The 26,512-nt window shown below is 47.1% G+C and overlaps 1 protein-coding gene and 1 pseudogene across 7 annotated transcripts in view; both read left to right on the top strand.

The window, feature by feature from the left end:
- The first annotated feature begins 13,338 nt into the window (after positions 1-13,338).
- PGPEP1 (pyroglutamyl-peptidase I) overlaps positions 13,339-26,512 on the top strand; it is a 34,522-nt gene continuing 21,348 nt past the window's right edge. For 4 of the 7 annotated variants that reach the window (XM_081496328.1, XM_081496326.1, XM_081496321.1 and 1 more), the window contains exons 1-2: positions 13,339-13,460; positions 15,473-15,525. In XM_081496328.1, coding sequence (XP_081352454.1) covers positions 13,427-13,460; positions 15,473-15,525 — 87 coding nt within the window. In that variant the 5' untranslated portion in view covers positions 13,339-13,426. Of the gene's footprint in view, positions 13,461-14,205; positions 14,340-15,472; positions 15,526-19,185; positions 20,333-22,994; positions 23,120-26,512 lie in introns of those variants that run through there. The other 3 variants (XM_081496327.1, XM_081496322.1, XM_081496325.1) reach the window with 2 other exon arrangements.
- Positions 23,872-23,985, top strand: LOC145511785 (U6 spliceosomal RNA; annotated as a pseudogene).

The raw sequence follows: 26,512 nt of genomic DNA, 5'->3' as shown, positions 1-26,512 counted from the left end.
TCCAGGACTACTCTTTTCCAGGCCTCCTTAGTGTCAGCATTGGCCTGAGAGATTTTTCCTTTTTTTGGCAGCGTTGCATGGTTTGTGGAATCTTAGTTTCCCAATCAGTATTTGAACCCAGACCCTGGCAGTGAAAGCGTCAGGTCCTAACCACTGGACTACCAGGGAATTCCCAAGAGCCCAGAGCCAAGCTCTTCCAGTTGAAAAGACCTGATGCCTCTCAGAGCTGGCTCAGGGAGCCCCTGATGCTCAGCTTCTCAATAAAAGATTCCCCTGCATCAGGTCTCAGAGACCTGTGCAGAAGAGGATGAGAACTGCCCAGCCACGTCCCAACGGGCAGGGCACTAGAATCTCCCCTCCACGACCTAGTGAGGGGAGACGGTCTGGGGGTCAATTTTGTTATGAAGGGATTGAGTGGCTCAGGCTTGTTCCTCCCTCTTTCTTCTCACTAAACAAGAGTACAGATTTCCCTTCATTCGTGATAGGGTGGTTGTTGTTTAGTTGCTGAGTCGTGTCCCAACTCTTTTGCGACCCCATAGGCTGTAGCCCGCCAGGCTTCTCTGTCCATGGGATTTTCCAGGCAAGAATACTGGAGTGGGTTGCCATTTCCTTCTTCAGGGGATCTTCCTGATCCAGGGATTGAACCCAGGTCTCCTTCATTGGCAGGTAGATTCTTTACCACTGAGCCACCAGGGAAGCCCTGTGATGGGGTTACATCCCAATAAACCCATCGTAAGTTGAAAATATCATAAATTGAAAATACATTTAATACATTTAGCTTACTAAACATCGTAGCTTAGTTTAGCCTAGCCTATCTTAAACGTGCTCAGAACACTCACATAAACCTACAATTGAACAAAATCATCAGACACAAGCCTATTGGATAATAGTGTTGAATTCCTTATATAATGTATTGAATACTGTACTGAAAGTTAAAAAAAAAAAGTCAGTGTATCAGTTGTTTACCGCTGTAACCACATGACTGACTGGGAGCTGAGTCTCATTGCCAGCTGCTCAGAATCACGAGAGAGCATCTTACTACATATCATTAGTGCAAGAAAAGATGAAAATTCAAAGTTTGGTTTCTTCATGAAGTTGAAAAATCTGAAGTCAGACCATCACCAGTTGGGGACTGTTTGTGATCATCTCTACCAATCAGGGTTACTGTGTGGAGTGATCAAATGTGAAACCCGTATAAAGATTGAAGCAGCAGATAGCCCTGGACCCACAGTTGTCTTTCATATCTTTGTTTGGGGTCTTCCCTCCCTCAGAAGCTGACCCTGAGATGAGGACTCAAGGATACAGAGTACTCAAGGGATGACCCTAGGAAATCCCCACTGGGGAAGGAGACCTGACACAGGGAGGGAAGGGTCCCTGCAGTGGACGCCAATGAGCAGATGACAAAGTGGGCACCTGAAGGTTAGTCCAGCTGTGGACCTTAGGGAGACAACATAAGAGCTTGTGTCTCAAAGAGGTCCCACCCAGGTCAGGTCAGTTCAGTTCAGCTGCTCAGTCATGTCCGACTCTGCGACCCCATGAACTGCAGCACGCCAGGCTTCCCTGTCCATCACCAACTCCCGGAGTCCACCCAAACCCATGTTCATTGAGTCGATGATGCCATCCAGGGCAGTGTTTATTTTCCTCTCTATCATGGGCTTGGGGATGATCCCAGGGGTGCTGGTGAGGTCTGGGAAGTGTTTAGGACATTAGTAGCGGGCAACAGTGATATGCCAACTGGGTTAGAGGGATCAGTGTGACCAGCCAAGCCCTGTTTGGCAAGGGTAAAGGCCCCTTTGATGTAACTAACAGAAACTGGGGCACATGACATGCTGCAACGTCAACATGGTGCTGGCAGAAAATTGCATGGTCATTCATCTCTTCCTGACTTTTCTAGATCTTTCTGTGTGCAGTCTTTCTTCTTTTGCACAATTGACAAACTCGTATTCATCCTTGAAAACTCTGCTTGGGTGACCCCTTGTGGCAGACTATGGTTACTACAGTTTTGCTCCACTCTTTCAACATTGTGGTGGCCAATCAGAATTCAATCCTAAAGGAAATCAGTCAATCAGTCCTAAAGGAAATCAATCCTGAATATTCATTGGAAGGACTGATGCTGAAGCTGAAGCTCCAATACTTTGGCCACCTGATGCAAAGAGCCGGCTCATTGGGAAAGACCCTGATGTTAGGAAAGACTGAGGGCAGGAGAAGAGGGGGGCTACAGAGGATGAGATGGTTGGATGACATCACTGACTCAATGGACTTGAGTTTGAGCAAACTCCAGGAGACAGTGAAGGACAGGGAAGCCTGGTGTGTCGCAGTCCATGGGGTCACAAAGAGTCAGACATGACTTAGCAACTGAACAACAACACCAAATCAGTTCTCTGTCCACTTGGGCAAAGTGATTGGTTTTATAGGAGCAAGTGACCAACCAAGGCCAATTAGACTCTCCCTTGAAAGGGATACTGAGGGCTAGAAGGGAGAAAAGCACTTTCTATAGAGGTTTTTGAAAGTGCAATAGTGAAAGCCCAGGGCTATTACAACTGATCTTCTGGAAGAAGCTCTCTACTGATTGAATCTAACATACACAAGAACTTCTCTGTGGAAAAGAAGCATGTTTTCAGCTCCTGGATCCAGCTATACCTGAAGTCATAGGCATACTTCCTACATATATGAATAGAAGTAGTTGTCCTTTGTTGCTTAATCCACTTGGAGTTTAGACTCTGTCCCTAGCAATTGGCAAGCCCTCCACTAATGCATCGGAGAAGGCAATGGCAACCCACTCCAGTACTCTTGCCTGGAAAATCCCATGGATGGAGGAGCCTGGTGGGCTGTAGTCCATGGGGTCACAAAGAGTCGGACACAACTGAGCGACTTCACTTTCACTTTTCACTTTCATGCATTGGAGAAGGCAATGGCAACTCACTCCAGTGTTCTTGCCTGGAGAATCCCAGGGACGGCGGAGCCTGGTGGGCTGCCGTCTATGGGGTCGCACAGAGTCGGACACGACTGAAGTGACTTAGCAGCAGCAGCAGCAGCAGCAGCCACTAATGCATAGCTGCTCTGAATTCTTGAGTGACTGTCCCCCCAAATCTAAGCATTCCGGTTCTTATACTTTGAACTTTAGTACCTTGTATTGATTTTCGATCAATATCTGGTTTGGCCCAGGTTGTAATTGCTTGTTTGCACACTTAATCTTTCTTGATCCTGACTTATAGGAACAACGTGAGAGTTTGCATGGGCCACTGTTTGAGGCTGTCAGCACAGTTTTTCCTTCCCCTTCATCATGGACACATGACACAGGTTCAGCCAATCAGAGGTCTTCCCTGGGAAGCTTCTGGAATCGCAGAGCTGGAGTAATGTGAGTCAGGTACAGACATAGCCATCTTTCCACTTTGGCATCTTGGCCCTGTTTAATCTTAGATCCAGCTGTACCTGAGACTTCATAAATTGTCATCATTTCCTATCCCTTGAAAATACTCCTCCATTTTTTGCAGTCCAGTTTAAATTATATTTCTGACAGTAGAAACCTAAAGAGTTTCTGCTAAACCTATCAAATTAAAAAAGATACACTAGAAGACTTCTTCGGTGGTCCAGTGGTTAAGAATCCACCTTTCAATGCAGGGGACAGGGTTTTGATCGATGGATCTGGGAACTAAGATCCCACATGCTGCAGGGCAACTAAGCCTGAGTGTGCAACTAAGACCCCACGCAGCCAAAAATAAATAAGTCAATTAATAATAATAAAAAAGATACACCACCCTCCACTTTAAAAAGGAGGGGAGGAGGACTGTAAAACTCAGTGCTGACAAAGTGAAACTGGTAGACATATATTTTCTTTTAAGTGGAAGAAAATGGCATTATGTTTCAAAATCCATAAAAGTGTCACACCCTGCAACTCAGTAATTCATTTCTGAAAACTTACACTAAGGAGGTCTTGCAAATGAAGGGAACTGCTCTGTGCCAAGGCCTTGCAGCAATGTCACCAATTTTAAAATAGCAGAAAGAATATAAATATCTAACAACAGTGGACTAGTTGAGTAAGCTATATTTCTTCCACTAGACAGAATATTTTCCACTCATTAAAAAATTATATTTTAATCCTCCCCCACCCCTACCCTGGGGGGGGGGCAGTGGGCTGAACTTAGTGGTTAGATTCTAAACAATAGAGAAAAGGGAAAATAGAAACTCAACAGCAAAAATACCGGCAACACCTCCTGTAGTGGGTTGAATGTGTGGTGTGCCTGTGCTTGCGTTCCTGGTCGTGTCAGACTCTCTGTGACCTTAAGACAAACTGTTGCTCACCAGGCTCCTCTGTCCATGGAATCTTCCAGGCAAGAATACTAGAGTGGGTTGCCATTTCTTCCTCCAGGGGATCTTCTCGACCTAGGGATCACACCTGTGTCTCCTGCATTGGTAGGTGGATTCTTTACCAAGGAGCCACCTGGGAAGCCAGTGGGTTGAATGGTGGCCCCCTAAACACATGTCCAAGTCCTGACCCCAGTACCAGTGAAAGTGACCTTATTTGAATGAAGAGTCTTTTCAGAGGTAACTCAGCTAAGGAGCCTGGGGTCGTCTGGGATTTAGGTTGGAGCTGGAACCCGGTGACTGATATTCTTCTCAGAAAAGGCAGAGGGAGATTTGAGACACAGACAGAGAAGACAGAGGTGGAGACTGGAGTGTTGCGGCCACAAGCCAAGGGATACCTGGAGCCCCCAGAAGCAGGGTATGACAAAGAAGGATTCTTCCCTACAGCCTCTAGAGGGAATGTGGCCCTGTCAACACCTTGATTTCAGACTTCTGGCCTCCAGGAGTGCAAGAGAATAAATGTGTGTTATTTAAGCCAGAGTTTGTGGTCATTTGATATAGCAATCATGAGAATCTCATACACCACCTTAACCAAGTAATTCAGATTATATCACTGTGACAAGTCATGTGGAAGTCAGGGATCCCTGATATGGCGAGATGAGAAGGGTGCCTCAACTCTGTGGTTTTCCTCAAACTCCCATTCTGATCATGACAAGGACATCAGACAGACCCAGATCGGGGCAGCCTGAAGGACACCTGGCCTGTCCTCCCCAAGACTTCAAAGATCATGAGCATCAAGGACAGCCCAAGGAGCCGTCCCAGCCAGAGGAGACTGAGGAGGTGTGATGACTTAATGGAACAAGGTTCCCTAGCCAGGGTCCTAGACCAGAGAGAGGACACGAATGGAAGAACTGGGGACATCTGGATAAAGTCAGATGGCTGGTTGACAGCAGGGTGCTGGTGTCGATTTCTCAATTGTACAAATAATAGAGCTGAAAATTTAAGATGTTCCTATTTGGTGACTATGGGTGAAGACATAGGGAACTCGCTGTGTTGTCTTTGCAACTTTTCTATAGAATCGAACCTATTCCAGTATAAACAACTTATTTAAAAAGTCACATAGGGGGCTTTCCTGGCAGTCCGAGCTCCTAATGCAGAGCACATGGGTTCAATTCCTGGTCTGGGGACTAAGATCCTGCATGCTGCATGCTGCAGGGTTGGGCCAAAAAGACCAAAAGCCAAAACAAAATTTCAAAATCATATGACTAAAACATGGAAGCAATCTAAATGTTTGTCAACAGATGAATGGATAAAGATGTGATATATTGCGTATATAAGTAAATAAATAAAATGGATATTACTCACCCATGAAAAGGGCTTCCCTGGTAGCTCAGCTGGTAAAGAATCCACCTGTAATGCAGGAGACCCCAGTTCAATTCCTGGGTCACGAAGATCTGCTAGAGAAAGGGTAAGCTAGCCACTCCAGTATTCTTGGGCTTCCCTAGTGGCTCAGCTGTAAAGAATTCGCCTGCAATGAGGGAGACCTGGGTTTGATCCCTGGGTTGGGAAGATCCCCTGGAGAAGGGAAAGGCTACTCCCTCCAGTATTCTGGCCTGGAGAATTCCATGGACTGTATAGTACATGGGGTCGAAAAGATTTGGACACGACTGAGCGACTTTCACTTTCAGCCATGAAAAAGAATGAAATAATGCCATTTGTAGCAACATGGATGGACTAGATATTATCATATTAAGTGAAGTAAGGCAGATAAAGACAAATAGCATATGATATCACTTGTATGTATAATCTAAAAAAAAGATACAGATGAGCTTATTTACAAAACAGAAATACACTCACAGACATTGAAAACAACTTATGCTTACCAAAGGGGATAGCAGTAGTTTGGGGGAGAGATAAATTAGAAGTTTGAGATTAACATATACACACTACTATATATAAGACAAGAAAACAACAAGGACCTCCTGTATAGCACAGTGAACTATACTCAATATCTGGTAATAACCTATAATGGAAAAGAATCTGAAAAAGAATATGTGTCTATGTATAACTGAATCACTTCACTGTATACCTGAAATAAACACAACATGTTAAGTTAACCATACTTCAGTTTAAAAAGTCACCTGTAACATACATGCTACACGTAGGGCAGGTTATGATACTATGTTGAGATGCACTATATAAAGTAATTGTGATGAAGAGGAGGAGCTCTTCCACAAGTTCAGGGTTTTTGCACACAAGCCGCTGGAGCCGCCCGTTCTCCTTTATGGTGCCTTACAATAATTGTTACACTTTCCTTCCCCACAAACCCGTATCAGTAGATTGACTTTACTGTGTGCATGTGAGCAGACCCAAGTTTGGTTCATTAACAAAAGCACCCTTTCCATTTTCTAGCCTGAGACCCCTAAAGGACTCACAGGTATCAAGACCACCTGGAGTAAAATAAACATTCACCTTTTTAAACGCGCATATCTACCCAACTGTCCCTCTGCCTAATTTGGTCAAAAGGCCATCCAAGTCCCTGAACTGGGCCCAGTTTGCCCTTGACAGAGTCTAAAGAAAGGAGCCCCAAGAAGAAGTCATGGGGTCCTTTGGGCTTCCACTCTCTCCCTCCTCCCCCAAGGCCACACCCAGCAGGAGCTGGCAATGTGAAGAGTCTTGAAGATCCCAGGGGTAGGATCTGAACCCAGGTCGAGTCCCAACCTCCCCAACCTGACTTTATGTGGCCATGTGTCTCTAATCTCCCAGTGTTGTCACAGTGGGAGCCCACAGGAAAATGCAGCTTCCTTCCCAAGCCAACCTCCAGCGTGGTGGGCTCTGTTCTACTTAACACGTTTATTGAGCATCTACTGTGTGCTGGGCCCTGTGTACAGCAGTGACCAAGTCAGACCAGATCCCCGCCCTCCCAGGCTCACAGTCCAGAGGGAAAGACAATCTGTAGCTGCATAATTGTATGAATAAGTGTGAAATTACAGTAGTGACACATGTTAAGAGAGATTGGAGATGGTATCTGGAGAGAGGGCATGTGGAAGAAACTGGATAGGCTGTGGGTTTGTTGATCAACTAAGCAATACACCACACTCATCTTTCCATATTCAAACACTCAGACCATTCTATTAAAAAAAACACTGTATAGTACAGGGTACTATATTCAATATCTTGTGATTAATCATAATGGAAAAGAATATTAAAAAGAATGTATATATATATATATATGTATGTATAACTGAATCATTTTGTTGTACAGTAGAGATTAACACAACATTGTCAATCAACTATACTAAAATACATTAAAAAAAATATGTCCCACAAAGACACACTGACCACATTGTTATCTATGCTGCTGCTGCTGCTGCTGCTGCTAAGTCGCTTCAGTCGTTTCCGACTCTATGTGACTCCACAGATGGTAGCCCACCAGGCTCCTCTGTCCCTGGGATTCTCCAGGCAAGAATACTGGAGTGGGTTGCCATTTCCTTCTCCAATGCATGCATGCATGCTAAGTCACTTCAGTCGTGTCCAGCTCTGTGCGACCCTGTGGACAGCAGCCCACCAGGCTCCTCTGTCCATGGGATTCTCCAGGCAAGAACACTCCTATTACAGACTTTACCTTCCTTCCCAGGACTCACTGGGGCCTCAGCACCCTTTGATCCTCATTTTACAGATGAGGAAACAGGTTTGGAATGTGAAAAAAACTCATCCAAGAGTGCACACCATGTGAGGAGCCGGGAAGAATTTGAACCCAGGACAGTTTGCTCTAGCCAGAAAAATGCATAATAATTTTAAGAGGGACAGTTCTCTTTTTTTAGGAACAGTTCTTGACAAAAGAACTTTTTTTGTTTGTATTGTGACTCTGTGGCATTTGGGATCTTAGTTTCCAGACCAGGGATGGAACCCACACCCCCTACATTGGAAGTGCAGAATCTTAAACAATGGACTGGCAGAGAAGTTCCTGAAATGGTTTTGTTGTTGTTGCTGTTGTTTTTGTTATTTTTTAACAACTCTGGGTGATAAGATGTGGTACCTGAGTCTACTGGGCTTTCCAGGTGGTGCGAGTGGTAAAAACCCACCTGCCAATGCAGGAGACATAAGAGATGTGGGTTTGACCCCTGTGTTGGTAAGATCCCCCGGAGGAGAAAATGGCAACCCACTCCAGTATTTTTTCTTGGAGAATCCCATGGAGAGAGGAGCCTGGCAGGCTACAGTCCATGGCATCATAATGAGTCAGACACGACTGAGCAACTACTATTCTGGGGCTTCCCTGGTGGCTCAGAAGGTAAAGAATCTGCCTGCAATGTGGGAGATTTGAGTTTGATCTCTAGGTCAGGAGGGTCCACTGGAGAAGGGAATGGAACCCCACTCCAGTATTCTTACTTGGAGAATTCCATGGACAGAGGGGCCTGGTAGGCTACAGTCCACAGGGTCACCAAGAGTCGGACATGACTGAGCGACTCCACTTAAAAGGGAATGATGTTCTGACACATGCTACAGTTTGGATGAAACTTGAGGACATTATGCTAAATGAAATAAGCCAGGCACAGAAGGACAAATACTGTGTGATTCTGCTCTTAAGAGTTTCCTGGAAGTAGTCAAACTCACAAAGAAAGTAGAATGGTAGGTGCCAGGCACTGAGGGAGGGGAGAATGGGGAGTTGTTGCTTTTTCATGGATACAGTTTCAGTTTTGCAAGATGAAAAGAGCTCTGGGCCTTCCCTGGTGGTGCAGTGGGTAAGAATCTGCCTGCCAATGCAGAGGACACAGGCTCAATCCCTGGGAAGATTTCGCATGCTGCACGCAACTAAGCCCGTGCGCCACAACCACTCAGCCCATGCGCTGCATGCAACGACTGAAGCCCACAAGCCCAGAGCCTGCACACCACAACAGAGTCATCCCACTTGCTGCAACCAGAGAAAGCCCAAGCAAAGTGACGAAAACTCAGCGCAGCCAAAACAAGAAGAGTTCTGAAGATTGGTTGCACCACAATGTGAAGAATGTTCTTTTAAACATTGCTGAACTGTACACTTAAAACGGTCAAGTTTATGTGTATTTTACCACAATAAAAAAAACAAACAAACTAGGACTTCCCTGGTGGTCCAGTGGTTAAGACTCCACACCTCCATTGCAGGGGGTATGAGTTCAATCCCTGGTCAGGGAACTAAGATCCCATATGCCATGTGGCATGACCAAAAAAAAAACCAGTGGTGTTTTTCAAAGAAGAGAGTGTCCATATCATCTTTATTTCTGAGTAGTACAGTTCAGTTCAGTTGCTCAGTCATGTCTGACTCTTTGTGATCCCATGGACTGTGGCACACTAGGCTTCCCTGTCCATCACTAACTCTCGGAACTTGCTCAAACTCACGTCCATCGAGTCAGTGATACCAGTGGAAGAAATGTGGAGGTGTCTCCCTTCCACTGGAGAAGGCAATGGCACCCCACTCCAGTACTCTTGCCTGGAAACTCCCATGGACGGAGGAGCCTGGTAGGCTGCAGTCCATGGGGTCGCAAAGAGTCGGACACGACTGAGCGACTTCACTTTCACTTTTCACTTTCATGCATTGGAGAAGGAAATGGCAACCCACTCCAGTGTTCTTGCCTGGAGAATCCCAGGGACGGGGGAGCCTGGTGGGCTGCCGTCTATGGGATCGCACAGAGTCGGACACGACTGAAGCGACTTAGCAGCAGCAGCAGCAGCAGCTCCCTTCCACCCCCACTTTCACCTCCCCCACATCTTGGTTCCCTCCCCAAAGGCCCCACTGTTATCAGTGTCCTACTCTTCCTTCCTCAGATATTTTCTGCATTTGCAAACAAATCTTTTCTTTCTCTGACATTTGTATTTCGTTCCAACAATGCTTCCACACTTTTTAAAAAAAAATCATTATGACAAAATACACATGACACTTAACACTTCAACCATTTTAAAGTGTATAATCCAGTGGTATCAAAGACATTCACCATGTTGCACAACCATCACCTCTTATCTAGTTTCAGAATGCTTTCATCACCCTCACAAGAAACCCTGTTCCCCTTAGCAGTCACATCCTATCCCCCATCCCCTAGCTCCTGACAACTACTAATCTATCTGTCTCCATGGATTTGCCTGTTCTGGACATTTTGTATACTTAGAATCATACACTATGTGACCTTTCCTGTCTGACTTCGTTTACTCAGCATGATATTTTCAAGGTTCCTCCAGGCAGTAGCATGTGTCGGTGCTTCATTTACTATTGAGCAGTATTCCATTGTTTGGAATAATGGAAAGTAAACTTTTTTTTTTTTTTAATCTGCTAATGAGCACTTGTTTTCTTTTCTCCCTTTTGGTGATCCTGAATTGTACTGTCATGAACATTCAAAAACTTTCACAGTATTTGGACACTTATTTGTAATTATTTTGGGAGCATCCCTAGGAGTAGAATTGCTGGGGCCTTCAGTAAGTATGTTTAACCTCTTAAAGAACTGCCAAACTTTTCCACAGTAGCTACAACCTTGCAGGAGTGGCTTTCCAATGTAACCATCTGTTTTTTTTTTTTAAAAAAAGCTCTCCATTCCTCCCCTTCCCTTTACCTAGGGGTGTCACAGGTCTGTGCTGCTGGCTACAGTTGCTAAGCCAGACTGTGAACTCACAATTTGGCTCTTCCAGCCAACTTTCTTTCACCTGGCTTGTCCCTCTATAAGGACTCAGTTATTCCTGATCCTAGTCCCAGCCCCTTCCATGTGTGACTTGGGACAAATGACTTAGGGGCTCTAGGTTCCTTTTCCTCACTTGCAAAATGGGATAAGAACAGTTCCTCCTTCCAAGGGTTTGTGATATTAAAAACAAACAAACACACACTAGGGACTTCCCTGGTGGTCCAGTGGCTAAGACCCCTCATTCCCAATGCAGGGGGCCTGTGTTTGATCCTTGGTCAGGGAACTAGATCCCACGTGCTGCAACTAAGTGTTTGAATGCCACAGATAAAAATCCTGAATGCCACAACTAAAGGTTCCACATGCCACAACGAAGATCGAAGATCCTGAATGCCGCAACTAAAACCTGGCTGCTACTGCTACTGCTGCTGCTAAGTTGCTTCAGTTGTGTCCGACTCTGTGCGACCCTATAGACGGCAGCCCACCAGGCTCCGCTGTCCCTGGGATTCTCCAGGCAAGAACACTGGAGTGGGTTGTCATTTCCTTCTCCAGTGCATGAAAGGGAAAAGTGAAAGTGAAGTCGCTCAGTCGTGTCCAACTTTTAGCAACCCCATGGACTGCAGCCCCCCAGGCTCCTCCGTCCATGGGATTTTCCAGGCAAGAGTACTGGAGTGGGGTGCCATTGCCTTCTCTGTAAAACCTGGCACAGCCAAATAAATAAATGTTTTTTTTTTTAAGACCTTAAAAGAAAAAAAGAACACTAGTGATATACTTAAACGGGGACTGCATCCAGTGAACACGAACTTTTATCCCCAGTCACTCGTGGCAGTAGCGTGTGACTCAGTTTCTCTGATCACCATTAACTCTGGGTGTTAACAGTTTCCTTTTTTCCCCAGTGCAATGGGGGGAAAATGACACCCACTGTGGTTTCTCTCCACAGCCCTGGCTTCTAGCGATGCATGCACTTCATCCCAGACACTTATTACATGTTTGAATGATAAAATCTGATTCTTGGTAAGATTTTAGTTCTGTTCTCTTCTTCCCATCGGCTGAGGTCTCACTCCCAAGCCAGCCCAGGCAAGATCTCAGATTTTCTGAATTCTACCTGAAGCTGCCAGAGACCAAAATAGCCACTAAGTATGTGATCTCGGGCTTGAGCTTGCAAACAAGCCTTCGGGCAATTCTGAGAATCTTGCATTGGGTATTCTGAGGCCTGGGTCGGAGACAGATGGTCCTTGGTCAGCACCCTGGTTAATCCAGGCCAAGTCTGCTTGGAATGAGAGATCAGTGACCCAGCTCCGAGGTTGAGCCCTGTTTCTAAGGATGCGGCCAGAAACTCAGCGTTATTTTTCTGGCTATCTTGGGAGGAATTCTGACCTCTGACGAACGTCGACTAGGGACCTACTGTGTGCCAGGTACAAGGCTCTAATGGAGACATGCCCCTGCTCTGGAATTTAGGGCAGGAAGTGGGAAATAAACCAGAACAGCAATTCCTCTAAAGGGGTGATTTCTGAACGTGATTGCTACTCTGAAGAGAGTGGAACAAGGACAGGTCACACCTACTAGGGTGGTGGTGAAGTGGGGTAGGGATTTCAGCCAAGGTGAGGCGGACACCTAGGAGGAGTTTATGTTCCAGCTGAGTTCTGAAGGAGAAGCATTTGGTTTCACAGGAATCTTCAGAACATGTTCCAGGCAGAGGAAACAGCAAGTGCAAAGGCCCTGAGGTTGGGCCCTTGGAGGACTGCTGGGGTTAGAGCAGCTGTGTACTGGAGAAACAAGCAGGGGAAGGGAAGCAGGCCCCAGTGGTCTCTGGGGCCACATCAGCCTCCTTATCAACATAGAAGCCTGCTTTAGCCCCCACCCAGTTGTGCCGTGTTTTCACTTTATTTCGTTCCCCACCTCAAACTCCTGGTCTGAATGCCGCATCTGTGGCCCCAGGAGGCTTTAGGTGAGTGGCTTTCTGAACTATGCCTGTTTTCTCATCTGTCAAAGGGGCCGAATAAACGAGCCTTACTCACAGGGAGATGGGGTGGGGGGGCTCGGATATAATTCACAGCAAGCGATCAGTGAACATTTGTGGACTAAATGATCAGCTCGTCCCCAAGGCATGACTCAGTGAGTTCGAGAGGCCACAGTCTGCGAGACTAACCGTCCGAATCCTCCAGGTGGGGAAACAGGTTGGGGACCGAGAGGACCCACGCACTCCTCAGCGTAGAGCTATGGATGCGGCGCGCACGCTGCGCCTCGGGTCCGGGGACGCGCACGCCCGGCGGCCCAGTCGGGGGCGGGGCCGGGCGGGGGCGGGGGCGGGGGCGGGGCCGGGCGGGGCGGGGCGGGGCGGGGCGGGGCGGGGGCCTGGCGCGGGGTGGGGCCGAGCGGGGGCGGGGCCGGGCGCGGGGGCGGGGGCGGCGCGGGGCCGAGCGGCGGCAGCTGACTCGCCAGTGCGGACCTGGAACCGGTCAGAGGCACAGCCTGAGCCCGCCATGGAGCAGCCCAGGAAGGCGGTGGTGGTGACGGGTACGAGGGCATCGCGCGGATGGCGGCCGCGGCGGCAGCGGCCCGGGGCAGGGCTGGGTGGGGCGGCTCGGGAGGCAGCGGGGCGCGTCGCCAGGAGGGACGCGGCGGCCCGGGTGGGGCAGGTGCTAGGAGTCGCCTCATGCTTGGAAGGTGTCATCGCCCGCGGGAGCCCAGCACAGTCCGCGCGAAACAGAGAACGTGGAGAAGGGGGCGCCCCTGTGGTCCCACTGTCAGGGGTCGGGGCAGCCAAGGACGTGGGGGTCCTGGCAAACGCCCCGCACGGAGCAGGCCCCTCTGGCGTCCTTCCTTCCCCGGTTGGGGACAGTGACCCTCCGGACACCTGTTTGTTGTGTCTGCCCTCCCGAGGTCGGGTTTGTCACCACCCCCGGTCCCAGGGGACAAAGGCCGATTTGAGGGCAGGAAGTGCCCCGGTGACAAATGAACGCCTTGGCAGACACTGCTCCCCGAGCCCTGCGCTAATGAGGGGCTACTCCGCCGAGGCAGGGGCAGGCGGAGCTCGGGGGACCTCGGGTGCCGGCCGTTCTTCCGGTTGTTTCAGGGACTGTCTTGGTCAAAATCTTTCCTGTCCGGGCTGTTTGTGGATAAGCCTTCTCCGCCCCCCGCACCCCCCCCCCGCCTCACTCCTATGTCACCAACTCCCCGAAACTAACTGCTCCTCCCCCTCCGAGAGACTCCGCCTCGGAGCCTCGTGGGCGTCAACTTCCGCCGGGCCTGTGCAGGGGGTGGGGGCGGGGGGACCCGTCATGAGGGGTGAGAGTGAGAAATCCGGCTGAGATTCAACAGGTGGTGTGTGGCCCAGGAAGGTCCGGGCTGGTCCTGTAATTCCTCGGAAGATAGAAGAAGCCACTTACCTGGCAGGTGTGTCAAGTTGCCAGAGGGTCACTTTCCCCTGCAGGCCTCCTGTGTCTGCTTATTTATTACTTTAGGGCTGACTCTGGCGCAGGCCCTGGGAGGGGCATTTTTCTGGCCTGAGGTTATTACATCTTTACCGTCTCATTTTACAGAAGGGGAAACCGAGGCTCACAGAGGTCCCCTTCCCAGTGGCTGAGCTGGGACCCGTATTTGGTCCATGCAGGAGGAGGAAAGGGGTAGAGAGATTCTGACCCTACTTGGGGGCCCCCTGCTGTTCTAGGGCACAGTATTCCTCCCAGGGCCATGATACCTCTTGGGACACTTGGCCCAGCTGGAGTGACCCATGACACGTGATCAAGGACAGCCTCTCTTCAAGAGATTTATTTTTTAGATAGTGTGTTTGGGTTGGTCAGAAGAGGCAGAGCACAGACTCTGCTGGGTCTGGGTTTGAATGCGTGCTCTTCCGTCTTCTGGCTGTGTGATCTCAGACAGCTGGTTTCACCTCTCTGTGCTTCAGTCAGAAAACACCCTTGTCTGAAAAGGAGGCACAGGGGGGCTGAAGGCCACAGGGCATGCAGAGCACCTGGCACATCCTCAGGTACAGTCTGGTTTGTAAATAAATGGGGCCCAGTGACTAGGGAGGAGGATGATGGGTTGGTGCCTGGACAGCCTGACCTGGGAGATACCCACGTACATCACTTAAGGGGCATTCCTTATCAGACCATGAATCATGGAGCACCTCCAGCCCTATAATTCCAGAGTCCAGGAAAGGTGCACAGAGACAGTGATAAAATAGTTATATTTGGAGATCAAGGATAGAGGAAGAAGCTGAGAGGGGAACAGAGTCAGCCTTTTCTGGGGCAAAAAGAGAGCACTGGCCCCTTGCCAGCACAAGGTCAGGTGAGAGTGAGAACAAGAAAGGACTCACAACTTCAGTTAAGAACAGTTATGTGGCAAGGTGCTCTGAAGGGACCACTGGGGGCACCCCAGAACTTGGACCAGGCCCCTGACATTGTCCCAGGGGATGGCTGCTCCCGAAGCTTCGTGCTCCGTTCTTGTGGATACACGCAGCCGCCTGGCCCTGGGCAGGCCAGGAGGGACCACTGGGTGGTGATGTGCTGCTTTTACTTTTTTTTCAGGATTCGGCCCTTTTGGGGAACACACTGTGAATGCCAGCTGGATTGCGGTCCAGGTAACTGAATCCAGAGGGGAGGAATCAGGCTGGGCTTCCCCTGGCAATATTTGGTGCCAAAGAAAGCAAGGAACCTACGAAGAGAGCATCTCCCATGAAGCTTCCTGGAGAGAGATGTCATGAGTCTGATAGATATTCCTGCTGAGATAGTTACCGCTGTAATGTTTGTTGAGTGCTTGCTCTGCGCCAGGCATTTTTTCTGCCTAGAGCACTGAGTTCTTTCAACAACCCTTAGGTGTGTTTATTCTTGTGCCCACTTTACAGATGGAAACTGAGTCCTATGGAGAGTTATTTGAGGTCATCCAGCTCAGAAACCAGAATGGTCTTTCTTCAAAAGTGTCCCATGCCCCAGCCAGGTTTAGGGAGGACCAGGCAGGGATATTGGGAATTGTGGCAAGCTTGTAGAGGGGATTGCAGTGATCCTCTGTGTTGCCTTCTGGCAGCTGAAGGAAGCAAAGACTGCATATTGAGGGCGGGGAGGGGGGAATCTTTCCTGTTGTCCCAAGCCTTTTAGTTTCTTTGTCAGCTGGGGCATTTGGAGAGACAGACTGGGGAACAATGGGCAGAGAGAAAGAGAGAAACGTTGTCTCCTTATATAAATCAGGTCTGCAGAGACCGGAGCCAAATTATTGTTAATCCTAGCCCATTAGCTACTTGATTTAAAGCACCCCTCGCCCTGGCTTTCCACTCCAGAGCCCTGAATTTGGAGGAAAATCCAAGTTGAAACCTCAGTGTGTCAATACCTAGTTGGGAAACCCCCACTTTTTTTTATCACCCTTCTTCCAGACCTCAAAATCTCAGCCACATTCATTTCCCTTTTTTAAAACAATTTCACCTCACTTTGGAAGCAGGACAGAGGGACGGGATCCCCGGGACTCCACAGATGGGAGCGTGTCTGACGCCCTGCTCGTTGCACCCGCTCCCTGGAGCCCCAGACAAAAAGGAAACAGCGTGTTTCTCAAGACGTGTGTGTCTGGCTTTGTGCGAGTTTCAGACAGGAGTCTTCACGGGGCTGAGTGGACACAAAGCCGTGTGTCTGAATTCCCGGGCCCCCAGACACTATGATCTGCATCTAAATAGGAGAAAAATCAATTAAACAATCTTTCGAAATCCCTCGGAACATCAGGACTCAGATGGTGAAGGATGGAAGCTTTTCCTCCTGCTGCCAGAGGGGAGATCCACTTTCTATTTCAGTCAACCCTCTCTCCAGACCTCGCCTCTAGAAGTCTTTCAATTTTCTTCGTTTACTTTATGAGACAGACAGAGAGGGTTCTCCACCATTGCCCAGCTAAAAAGATGCCAGCCTTCCCAGACCTGATCGTTTCCCTTTTAAAAAGCTGGAGCCGCCCACACGTACCCTGAGTGCACGTAGCTGTCTTAACTCCATGATGTTTGACGCCTGTGCACTTCTGTGGTGCCTGAGTCCAGATTGAGATCTAGAACATTCTCAGCCCCTTCTCTGCTCTTCTGCATTGCAGAAGCTCCTTATGTCCTTTCCCAGCTACTCCCACCGCCTCCTGCCCCCCACCAGGTGCAGACCTCTCTGCAGACTTTATGGCTACCATAGATGCGTTCTGCCTATTCTAGAACTTGGTGTCAACGCAGTTGCAGTTGGGGCCCATGCCTTTGCACTCCAGTATTCTTGCCTGGAAAGTCCCATGGACAGAGGAGCCTGGTGGGCTACAGTCCATGGGGTCACGAAGCGTCGGACATGACTGAGCGACTAAACAACAACCCACACCTTCTGTACAGCAGGGCATCTGCAGGATCCGCCCATGGGGTAACTTGGAGCTGCTGGTGGTGCTTTTCAGTTACTCTGGAAGAAACAGATTTGCCCATGGGAGTGGTGTAGCCACTGGATGGGTCTAACCCATTCCTGAAGAAAATATGCCTAGAAGTGCTCTTGGTGTGGTCCAGACATTAGTTGTGGGCAACCACTGATGTCATCACCTCAAGCTGAAGATGGGTGTTGGGTGAGGGGAGGTGAGCAGCAGTCACCTCCTGTCCCAACTGCCTTTTCCTGAAGCTTAAGCTGCCACTTGGGGAGGGAATTCCTTCTCCTCTCCCAGGGACCAAATCACTCCTCTCAGTCTGTCTCTCCACGTCTCTCTCTCTTGGTTTCTCTCTGGTGTCTCTCTTTCTCTGTTTCTTGCTCCCTGGACCTCTGCTTTTCCCCTTCTCTCTTCACATCTCTCTTCCCTTCTGTCTCTCTCTCCTTCAGTTTCCCGTGGCCTCTCTGGGTTTCTGTCTTTCCCTGTCTCTGTCGCTCAAGCTCTCTCTCTCTCTCCCCTTCTCTCTCCATCTCTGACTTTTGCTCCCTCCTTTCTCTCTCCCTCTCCCCACTTCTTTCTCTCTCTGTCTGTCTGACTCTCCCTGTCTCTTTCTCTTCTCTTTCTCATCTGACAGAGGGGCACCCCCCCTTTCCTCTTGCACCTCAAGCAGGAGGGGAGTGCATTTTTCAAGTGTCACATCTCCTCACAGGTCTTGGGTGGTGAGCATGGGATGCTTGCTCTGGGTGTGTCTCTCCCTAGGAGGCTCAGGTGGGTGTCACGGGCTGGGACCCCTTAGCTTGGGGATGTCTGGAGCCTTCCCTGACCAAGCAGGGCAAGGAGGAACCAGGTCACAGGTCCTGGTGGCATCACGGGACAATTACTGCCACAGTGAGTCTAGACACACCTGCTAAGGATATTAACCAGGGAACAAAGGGGGTCTTTGTTGTGGGGTCAAGGAAATCGGTCAGATGTGGCCGAGTGGCAGGGTCTTGTCAAGTAGATGGGGTGTAGACATTGTGTTGTCTGGGGCGCCCAAGTCCCTTTCCTTTCATGGTATGTGCCTGGCGGACTTGGGGTGCACTGCTACCCTCCCTCCTAGGAGAACCGTCCAGACCTTTTGGAGCAGAAAGTATTCAGAGGCCAAGAATTTAGCTTTCCTAACTTTTCCTAACTTCAAATGAAAAGTGTAGCTATTCCTCTCCCACCATTACCCTTCTTAAAATTGGGGAATCATTTGTATAAAGTCATGTACCCACGTCTTCAATGCCCCTATCACTTTGGTGAAAAGTATTTAAGCCTAGGACTTCCCTGGTGGTCCAATGGTTAAGACGCTTCCACTGCAGGGGACTTGGGTTCAATTCCTGGCCCAAGAAGATCCCTGTATACCATGCTGTGTGGCAAAAAAAAAAAATTAAAATAAAAAAGTATCTATGCCCATGTCACTAATGCTTTGAGCAAGATAGTTGTTTGATTCCCATCACCCCAGAACATTCTTTCCTGCTCAGTACCCACCCCCCTGCCCCCCATCGCCTCATCCTGCCCTGTAGGCAGCTGCTTCCTGAGCTCTGTCACCGCAGATGGGTATTGCGTAGTCTCAAGCTGCAAGCAAAGGAGATGGCACAGGCTCCATGGTCCTCTCACACTGGCTGCTTTTGCTCAGCCTGCACTGGTGTATCTGTGGGGGGAGGGACAGCTGTCTTCTCTCCCAATCCTTCCTCTTCCCCTTGGCACTGGCACTGGGGGCTTCAGGGTTTGCTCCCCAAGAATAAAGCATCAAGGATGCCCCTCTCAGGGTCTTTGATGAGCCTGTGGACGCCTCTCTGGGGATGCTGGCCATGTGATGTGTGTGTATCTTCAATGATGATTTTCTTTTCTTTTTAAATTTCAGCTGTGCTGGGTCTTCACTGCAGTGCGGAGGCTTCTCTAGTTTCAGCACATGGGCTTGGTTGCCCTGAGGCATGTGGAAACTTAGTTCCCCCACCAGGGATCAGACCCACATCCCTTGCATTGGAAGGCAGATTCTTAACCACTGGACCACCAGGGAAGTCCCAGGAATGGTTTTCTTAGTTTATTTTACCCCCAGCTGGGGAGGGGGTAGGTGAGGACGCAGAGGACATGAGGAGAAAAGGTTAGAACAAGGAGGTGACCCACTCCATGACACCCTGCTGGCATCAGGTGATTTTTGAATCATCAGCAGTTGATGTGGGCAATTGTTCCCACTAATGCTCGGTAAACATCACCCAGTGGGAGTGACCCTTGAGTTACTCTGTGCAGATGAGGGTGATCAGCATACAGGAACCAGTCTGCTAGGTGAAGGGAGAGGGGCAAAGAGAGGATCCATGGGGGAGGGGGCTGCTGCGTGTCCGTCTGGCACATCACATCATGGTGGCCACCGAGAGGGTTCCTATGCCCTCTAGAGTTTCCCTGGCTGGGTTACTAACCGAGTTAGCAGCATCGCAGTCTCCCAGCCCCCCACCCACAGAGATGGTTCCACCAGTTGACTTGCCCGCACATTGGGTGGCCTGTCGCATGGACAGCAGTCGCGCTTTGAGGACAAGTCCCCAAGCGAAACGCTAAATGAATAAAGGGGATCCTTTGAAGTCCTCACTTAACCTGGGGGATGGATTTTTTTCCTTTAAGATTCTTTAAAAAAATTATTTTAGGCTGCATTGGGTCTTCATTGCTGTGCATGGGCTTTCTCTGTGGAGAGTGGGGCTACTCTCTAGTTGCAGTGTGCAGGCTTCTCACTGCAGTGGCTTCTCTTGTTGCCAAGCACAGGCTCTAGGGTGACATCTTCAGTAGTTGTGGCACATGGGCTTAGTTGCTCTGCTACATGTGGATTCTTCCTGGACCAGGGATTGAACTGGTGTCCCCTGCATTGGCAGGCAGATTCTTAACCACGGGACCACCAGGGAAGTCGCAGATTCTTTTAATTACTGGCCTTTCATCTTCTGTTGCCAGAAAGGGCTGCCAGGTCCATGGGAAAAAAAGCCGGAGAGGGGACAGGAGAATTTCAAGCTGCAAGGGGCAGGAGGGTAAGGAAAAATGAGGTTGTCGTTGACAGGATGTAAAGATAGATGAAATTATTTACCTTATGCTGAAAGAAGGTCTTTCCTGGAGATTTCTCCTTTCAGCAGTGGTGGGAGAGAAAGCCATCTTTAACCCCATTCATTTAAAAAAATTATTTTTTGACAAGTTATAAGGATAGTGCAAAGAAGTCTTTTCACACCTGGACTCCCCAAATGTTAACATTATATTGCATTTCTCTATAGATAATTAGGGGCTTCCCAGGTGGCTCAGTGGTAATGAATCTGTCTGCCTATGTAGGAGACTCGGGTTAGATCCCTGGGTTGGAAAGATCCCCTGGAGAATGAAATGGCAACCCACTACAGTATTCTTGCTTGAAAAATTCCATGGACAGAGGAACCTGGCAGGCTATAGTCCATGGGGTCACAAAGAGTTAGATGTGACTGAGCACACAGATAAATAGATAGGTAGGTAGATAAATATAGCTTAAAATATTTTATTACTGCTAAGTAATTTTTTAGTTGTGGTAAAATATATATAACATAAACTTTACCACATTAACTGTTATTAAGTGTGCGGTTCAATGGCATTAAGTACATTCACATTGTTTTGCATCCATCACCATCATTCATTTCCAGAACTTTTTCATCTTCCCAAACTGAAACTCCATTGCCATTAAACCCTAACTACCCATTCTCTCCTCTCCCCATACCCCCTGGCAACTATCATTGTACTTCCTGTCACCAAGACTCTGACTACACTAGGGACTTCATATAAGTCGAACCATCCAGTTTTGTCCTTCTGTGTCTGGCTTATTTCATTTAGCATAATGTTTTCAAGGTTCACTCATACAGTAACATGTCAGAATTTCCTTCCTCTTTAAGGCTGATTAATAGTCCATTGCATGTATATACCACATTTTGCTTATCCATTAATGGGTCAGTAGACACTCGGGTTGCTTCTAAATTTTAGCTCCTGTGAGTAACACAGGTATGAACATGAACAGGGAGTATCTCTTCAAGACCCTGCTTTCAGTTTTTGTGGGTATACACCCTGAAGTGGCATGGTTGCCTCATATGATAATTCTGTGTTTCATATTTTGAGGAACTGTCATGCTTTGTGTCATTTAGGAGTCAGTTGCAGACATGAGACCCCTTTATCTTTAAATATGTCACTGTATATTTCCTAAAACAACCTCAGCACAGTGATTGAAATCAGACTCCTTGAACACTGATACAATTCTATAATATACAGCTCTGATTCAGATGTTGCCCACTATCCTATTAAAATTTTTCATGGCGAAAGAGAATTCTGGATTGTGCCTAGGGTTCAGTCGTCCCATTTCTTTAATCCCTTGTGATCTGGAAAGTTCCTCAGTCTTCCTTTGAGTCTCACAGATGACATTGTTGGCTAAGAACTGTTCTTGGAGAATGCCTTGGGGGGGTGTTTCCTCAAGACTAGACCGGAGGCTGTGTGTCTGGGGCAAGAATCCCACAGAAGTGATGTTGTGTCCTTCTGCACGGGTGATATCAGGAGGCACTGGATACACTGATGACTTGTTAAAGGTGAGAGCAGATGGATTTCTTCTCTGCAAAGTTACTTTCTGATGGGTTTCTTCTCTGCAAACTTACTTTCTTGCCCTTTGTAATGAAAAAGTATCCCATAGAGAGTTACATGCAGATCATGTTAGGATCTCCTGGTGAGTCTCACCTCAATTAGTTATTATTTTCCTATGATGCTTGCCAAATGATGGTTTTCTAATTCCTTCTTTCCTTCGATACTTTTTATGGCTTTCGACTGGAAGTGTATTTGTAGCTGTGTGAATTCACAGGTACTGACTGTCCTCCACAGATGATAATCTCTTACTCTCTTAATTTTTAAAATTATTTTTTCTTTGACTACGCCCGGTCTTAGTTGTGGCATATGGATCTTCACTGGTGTACGCAGGATTTTTAGTTGTGGCAAACAGGATCTAGTGCCCTGACCAGGGATGGAACCTGGGCCTCCTGCATTTGGAGCACAGAGTCTTAACCACTGGACCACCACGGAAGTCCCTCTCTTAACTTTTTAAAAAAAAATTTATTTTATATTGGAATAGAGTTGATTGACAATGTTGTGTTAGTTTCAGGTGTACAGCAAACTGATTCAGTTATATATATACATATATCTACTCTTTTCCAGATTCTTTTCTTACTGTCTTAATTTTGATGTGCAAATTGTCCCAGATTTGGCCCATGGCAGCCTGTTCAGGCTGGCTCCTGTGTCTGTAGTCCATGTCCTTGTCATTGTTGTGTTGTGTTAAGTCGCTTCAGTCGTGTCCAACTCTTTTCAACCCCATGGACTGTAGCCCACCAGGTTCCTCTGTCCATGGGATTTCCAGGCAAGAATACTGGAGTGGGTTGCCACTTCATTCTGCAGGGGATCTTCCTCATCCAGGGACTGAACCCAAGTCTCTTATGTCTTCTACATTGGCAGGTGGGTTCTTTACCACTAGTGCCACCTGGGAAGCCCATTATTTTTGAGCACTTTTTTCTTTTTTTTTGGTTCCATGCTCACTTTTTGAAAATACACTTTTTTAAAAAAAAATAATTTATTTAATCTATTTTTGGCTGCACTGGGTCTTCATTGCTGCATGCAGGTTTCTCACTGTGATGGCTTCTCTTGTTGCAGAGCACAGGTTCAGTAGTTGTTACATACAGACTTATTTGCTCCGTGGCATGTGGAATCTTCCTGGACCAGAGATTGAACCTGTGTCCCCTGCACCAGGAGCATGGAGTCACCGGACCACCAGGGAAGTCCCTGGAAATACATATTTAATTTCACAGTAATTTTAGATTTACTGATTTCTGCCTGAGTGTTGGATGTCAGATGCTTTGTGTGCTTTTTTAAAACTGAGATATAATTTTATTGAGATATAATCATGTACCGTAAATTTCACCCTCTTAAAGTGTATAATTTAGCAATTTATTAGTTATAGTCACAGAGTTGTACATCTATCACCTCGATATAAGTCCAGGACATTTTCATCACTTCAAAAAAAGCCTCATACCCATTGACTATCATCCCTATTCCTCCTTTTCCTCAGGTCACCACTCATTTACCTTCTGTCTCTATGGATTTGCCTTTTCTGGACATTTCATAAAAATGGAATCATATAAGATGTGGCCTTTTATATCTCCTTTCATCCACTCAGCACAACATTTTTGAGATCCATTCCTGTTGTAGCATGAATTGGTGCTTCACTCCTTTTCATGGCTGAGTAATATTTCACTGTATGGATGAGCTCATGTTTTATTTATTTGTTCACCTGTTGATGGCCATGTGGGTTATTTCCACCTTTTAGTTATAAGAGTAATGCTGGATGGACATTCACATACAAGTTTTTGTGTGGATGAAGGTCTTCATTTATCTTAGGTGTGTATGTTTGTATCAGCAGGGGAATTACTGGGTCATATAGTAACTCCAGGTCCACCGTTATACTTTCCCTGCTCCATCCCTGAAATGAGCCACTTCTCCAAGAAAGCCTTCATTCTTTTAGTGGATAATAGTATTTAAAGCTGAAAGCTGGAGCACATACGCTAAAATTGGAACAATACAGAGAAGATTAGCATGGCCTCCACCCAAGGGTAACAGGCAAATTCGTTAAGCAGTCCATATTTTTAGCATTCACATATATCCACTACCATGTGTAAAGTAGATAGCCCGTGGGAAGTTACTGTATAACACAGGCAGCTCAGTCCAGTGCTCTGTGATGACCTAGAGGGATGAGATGGGACTGGGGTGGGAGGGAGTCTAAAGAGGGAGGGGGTATATGTATATTTATGGCTGATTCACATTGATGTTTGGCAGAAACCAACACAACAGTGTAAAGAAATAATGAAATCCTCCAATTAAAAATTTTTAAAAAATCATAAAGCCGGAATCAGGGAGCTGAGTGTGCTCATTGCTACTAGGATGTCATTGTTTCTGAGCTCTGTCAGTGGACAGAGCAGGAAAGTGGGGGTGTGTGCATTCATACCCACTCACCCACCCCTGCACCTCTTTTTTTTCTTTAAAAAAAAAAAACGCTATTATTTATACTGGAGTACAGTTGATTAGGGCTTCCCTGGTGGCTCAGTGGTAAAGAATCTGCATGGTGATGTCGAAGACGTGGGTTTGATCCCTGGGTTGGGAAGATCCCCTGGGGAAGGAAATGGCAACCCACTCCAGTGTTCTTGGCTGGGAAATCCCATAGACAGAGGAGCCTGGCAGGCTAGAGTCCGTGGGGTCACAGAATTGGACACGACTGAGCAACTAAACACCACCACCACCACCAACATAGTTGATTAACGATTAGTTTCAGGTGTCTTGCAAAGTGATTCAGCTATATGTATACATATATCTATTTTTTTTGAAATTCTTTCCCCATTTAGGTTGTTATATAATATGGAGTAAAGTTCCCTGTGCTATACACTGGGTCCTTGTTGGTTATCCATTTTAAAAATAGCAGTATTTTGAGAGCGCCCAAACTCACACCCATTTCTGTATCAAAACCCTGGAATTTACACAGACACCTCCAAACTGGATCCAACATCACAGACATATAACTCCTTCCTCCAACAGTGTGGACCTCCCCACCATGATCCCCAGTGTGTTCACTTCTTTGATCAATCCTGGAATAAATAGAAAGGAATTTCAGAATTGCTAACCCACACTTCCCCCAAAGAAAACCTACTCACTAGAATTTAGTATTTGCTGATGGTTCTTTTTGTCTTTAACCTGAGGGCAGAGTCCAAACACCATATTCAAAAAAATTACTTCAGTTAGTTTTTATTTATTTATTTATTTTTAGTAGAAATATAGTTGATTTACAATGTTGTAAATGTTAGTTTCTGGTATATAGCAAAATGGTATATATATATACATACACAATATTATATACATGTATATATTCTTTTTCAAATTATTTTCCATTATAGTTTATTACAAGATATTGAATATAGTTCCCTGTGCTATACAGTAGGACTTTGTTGTTTATCTACTTGAGTTAATTTTCTTTTTTTTTTTTTTAACTTGAGTTAATTTTTAAAGGAATAAGTCAAAAATACTTTTGGAGGAAGAGAGAAGTGCTTTAAATTATTTTCGAAATATTTGTGTTATGAAAAGTATACGCACACTGTATCTAAGGCAATCGTGAAATTATGGTGGCCATGTCTTTAATAATACACAACTGATCGACCAAGCACAAAGCACACATCTTTAATATAATGTATTTTATGTTAAAGTTACCCTGTATCTCATGGGTATTGTCACCCAGTATTTGTGTGTGTGTGTGTGTGTGTGCGTGTGTGTGTGCGCGTGTGCGTGTGTGTGTGCGCATGCATGCTCAGTCATTCAGTCATGTCTGACTCTTTGTGACCCCATGCACTGTAGCCCGCTAGGCTCCTCTGTCCTTGCAATTTCCCAGGCAAGAATACTGGAGTGGGTTGCCATTTCCTTCTCCAGGGGATCTTCCCCACACAGGGATCGAACCCATAACTCTTGTATCTCCTGCATTGGCAGGTGGATTCTTTACCACTGTGCCACCTGGGCGCCTAGGGATAAGGCTAAATTTATTTAAGGTAAAAAATTAAATGATTGAGCTTGAGGAAAATATTAAGTAGTATTAGCTCAGTTGGGGAAAAGGAACTGAGCATGGTGGACTGTCCAGCCTGAAGCTTGAGCAAAGGTGTATTGTGCTCTGAACTCATGACTTTCTGGGAAATTCACATTTCTTGAAAATGAAAAGTTTGTACATCCCCATTTCCGCTACACGTTCAAGATCCTGATAAAGGGACACAGTTCATCATTTAAGGAAACTGAGGAGGACTCCACACTGGGTGCCTTCGTATGTCTGGGTCCTTCCTGTTGGGAGATTGAAATTCCTGCAAATTGTGAGTGTGTGCAGGGCTTGGAAGTGGATATTTACTCTGTGTTGGTGGTTTAGTCACTCAGTCATGTCCGACTCTTTGTGACCCCGTGGACTGTAGCCTGCCAGGCTCCTCTGTCTGTGGGATTTCCCAGGCAAGAATACTGGAGGGGGTCGCCATGCCCTCCTCCAGGGGTTCTTCCTGACCCAGGGATCAAACCCGGGTCCCCTGCATTGCAGATGGATTCTTTACTAACTGAGCCACCAGGGAAGCCCATTTACTCTGTAGATTTTATTTTGT

The sequence above is a fragment of the Giraffa tippelskirchi genome, chromosome 6 (assembly GCF_054371585.1).
Source record: "Giraffa tippelskirchi isolate mGirTip1 chromosome 6, T2T-mGirTip1v1.2.pri, whole genome shotgun sequence".
Taxonomy (NCBI): Eukaryota; Metazoa; Chordata; class Mammalia; order Artiodactyla; family Giraffidae; genus Giraffa; species Giraffa tippelskirchi.
Note: the sequence above shows the minus strand (reverse complement) of the source record. Positions and strands in the feature narration are given on the sequence as shown.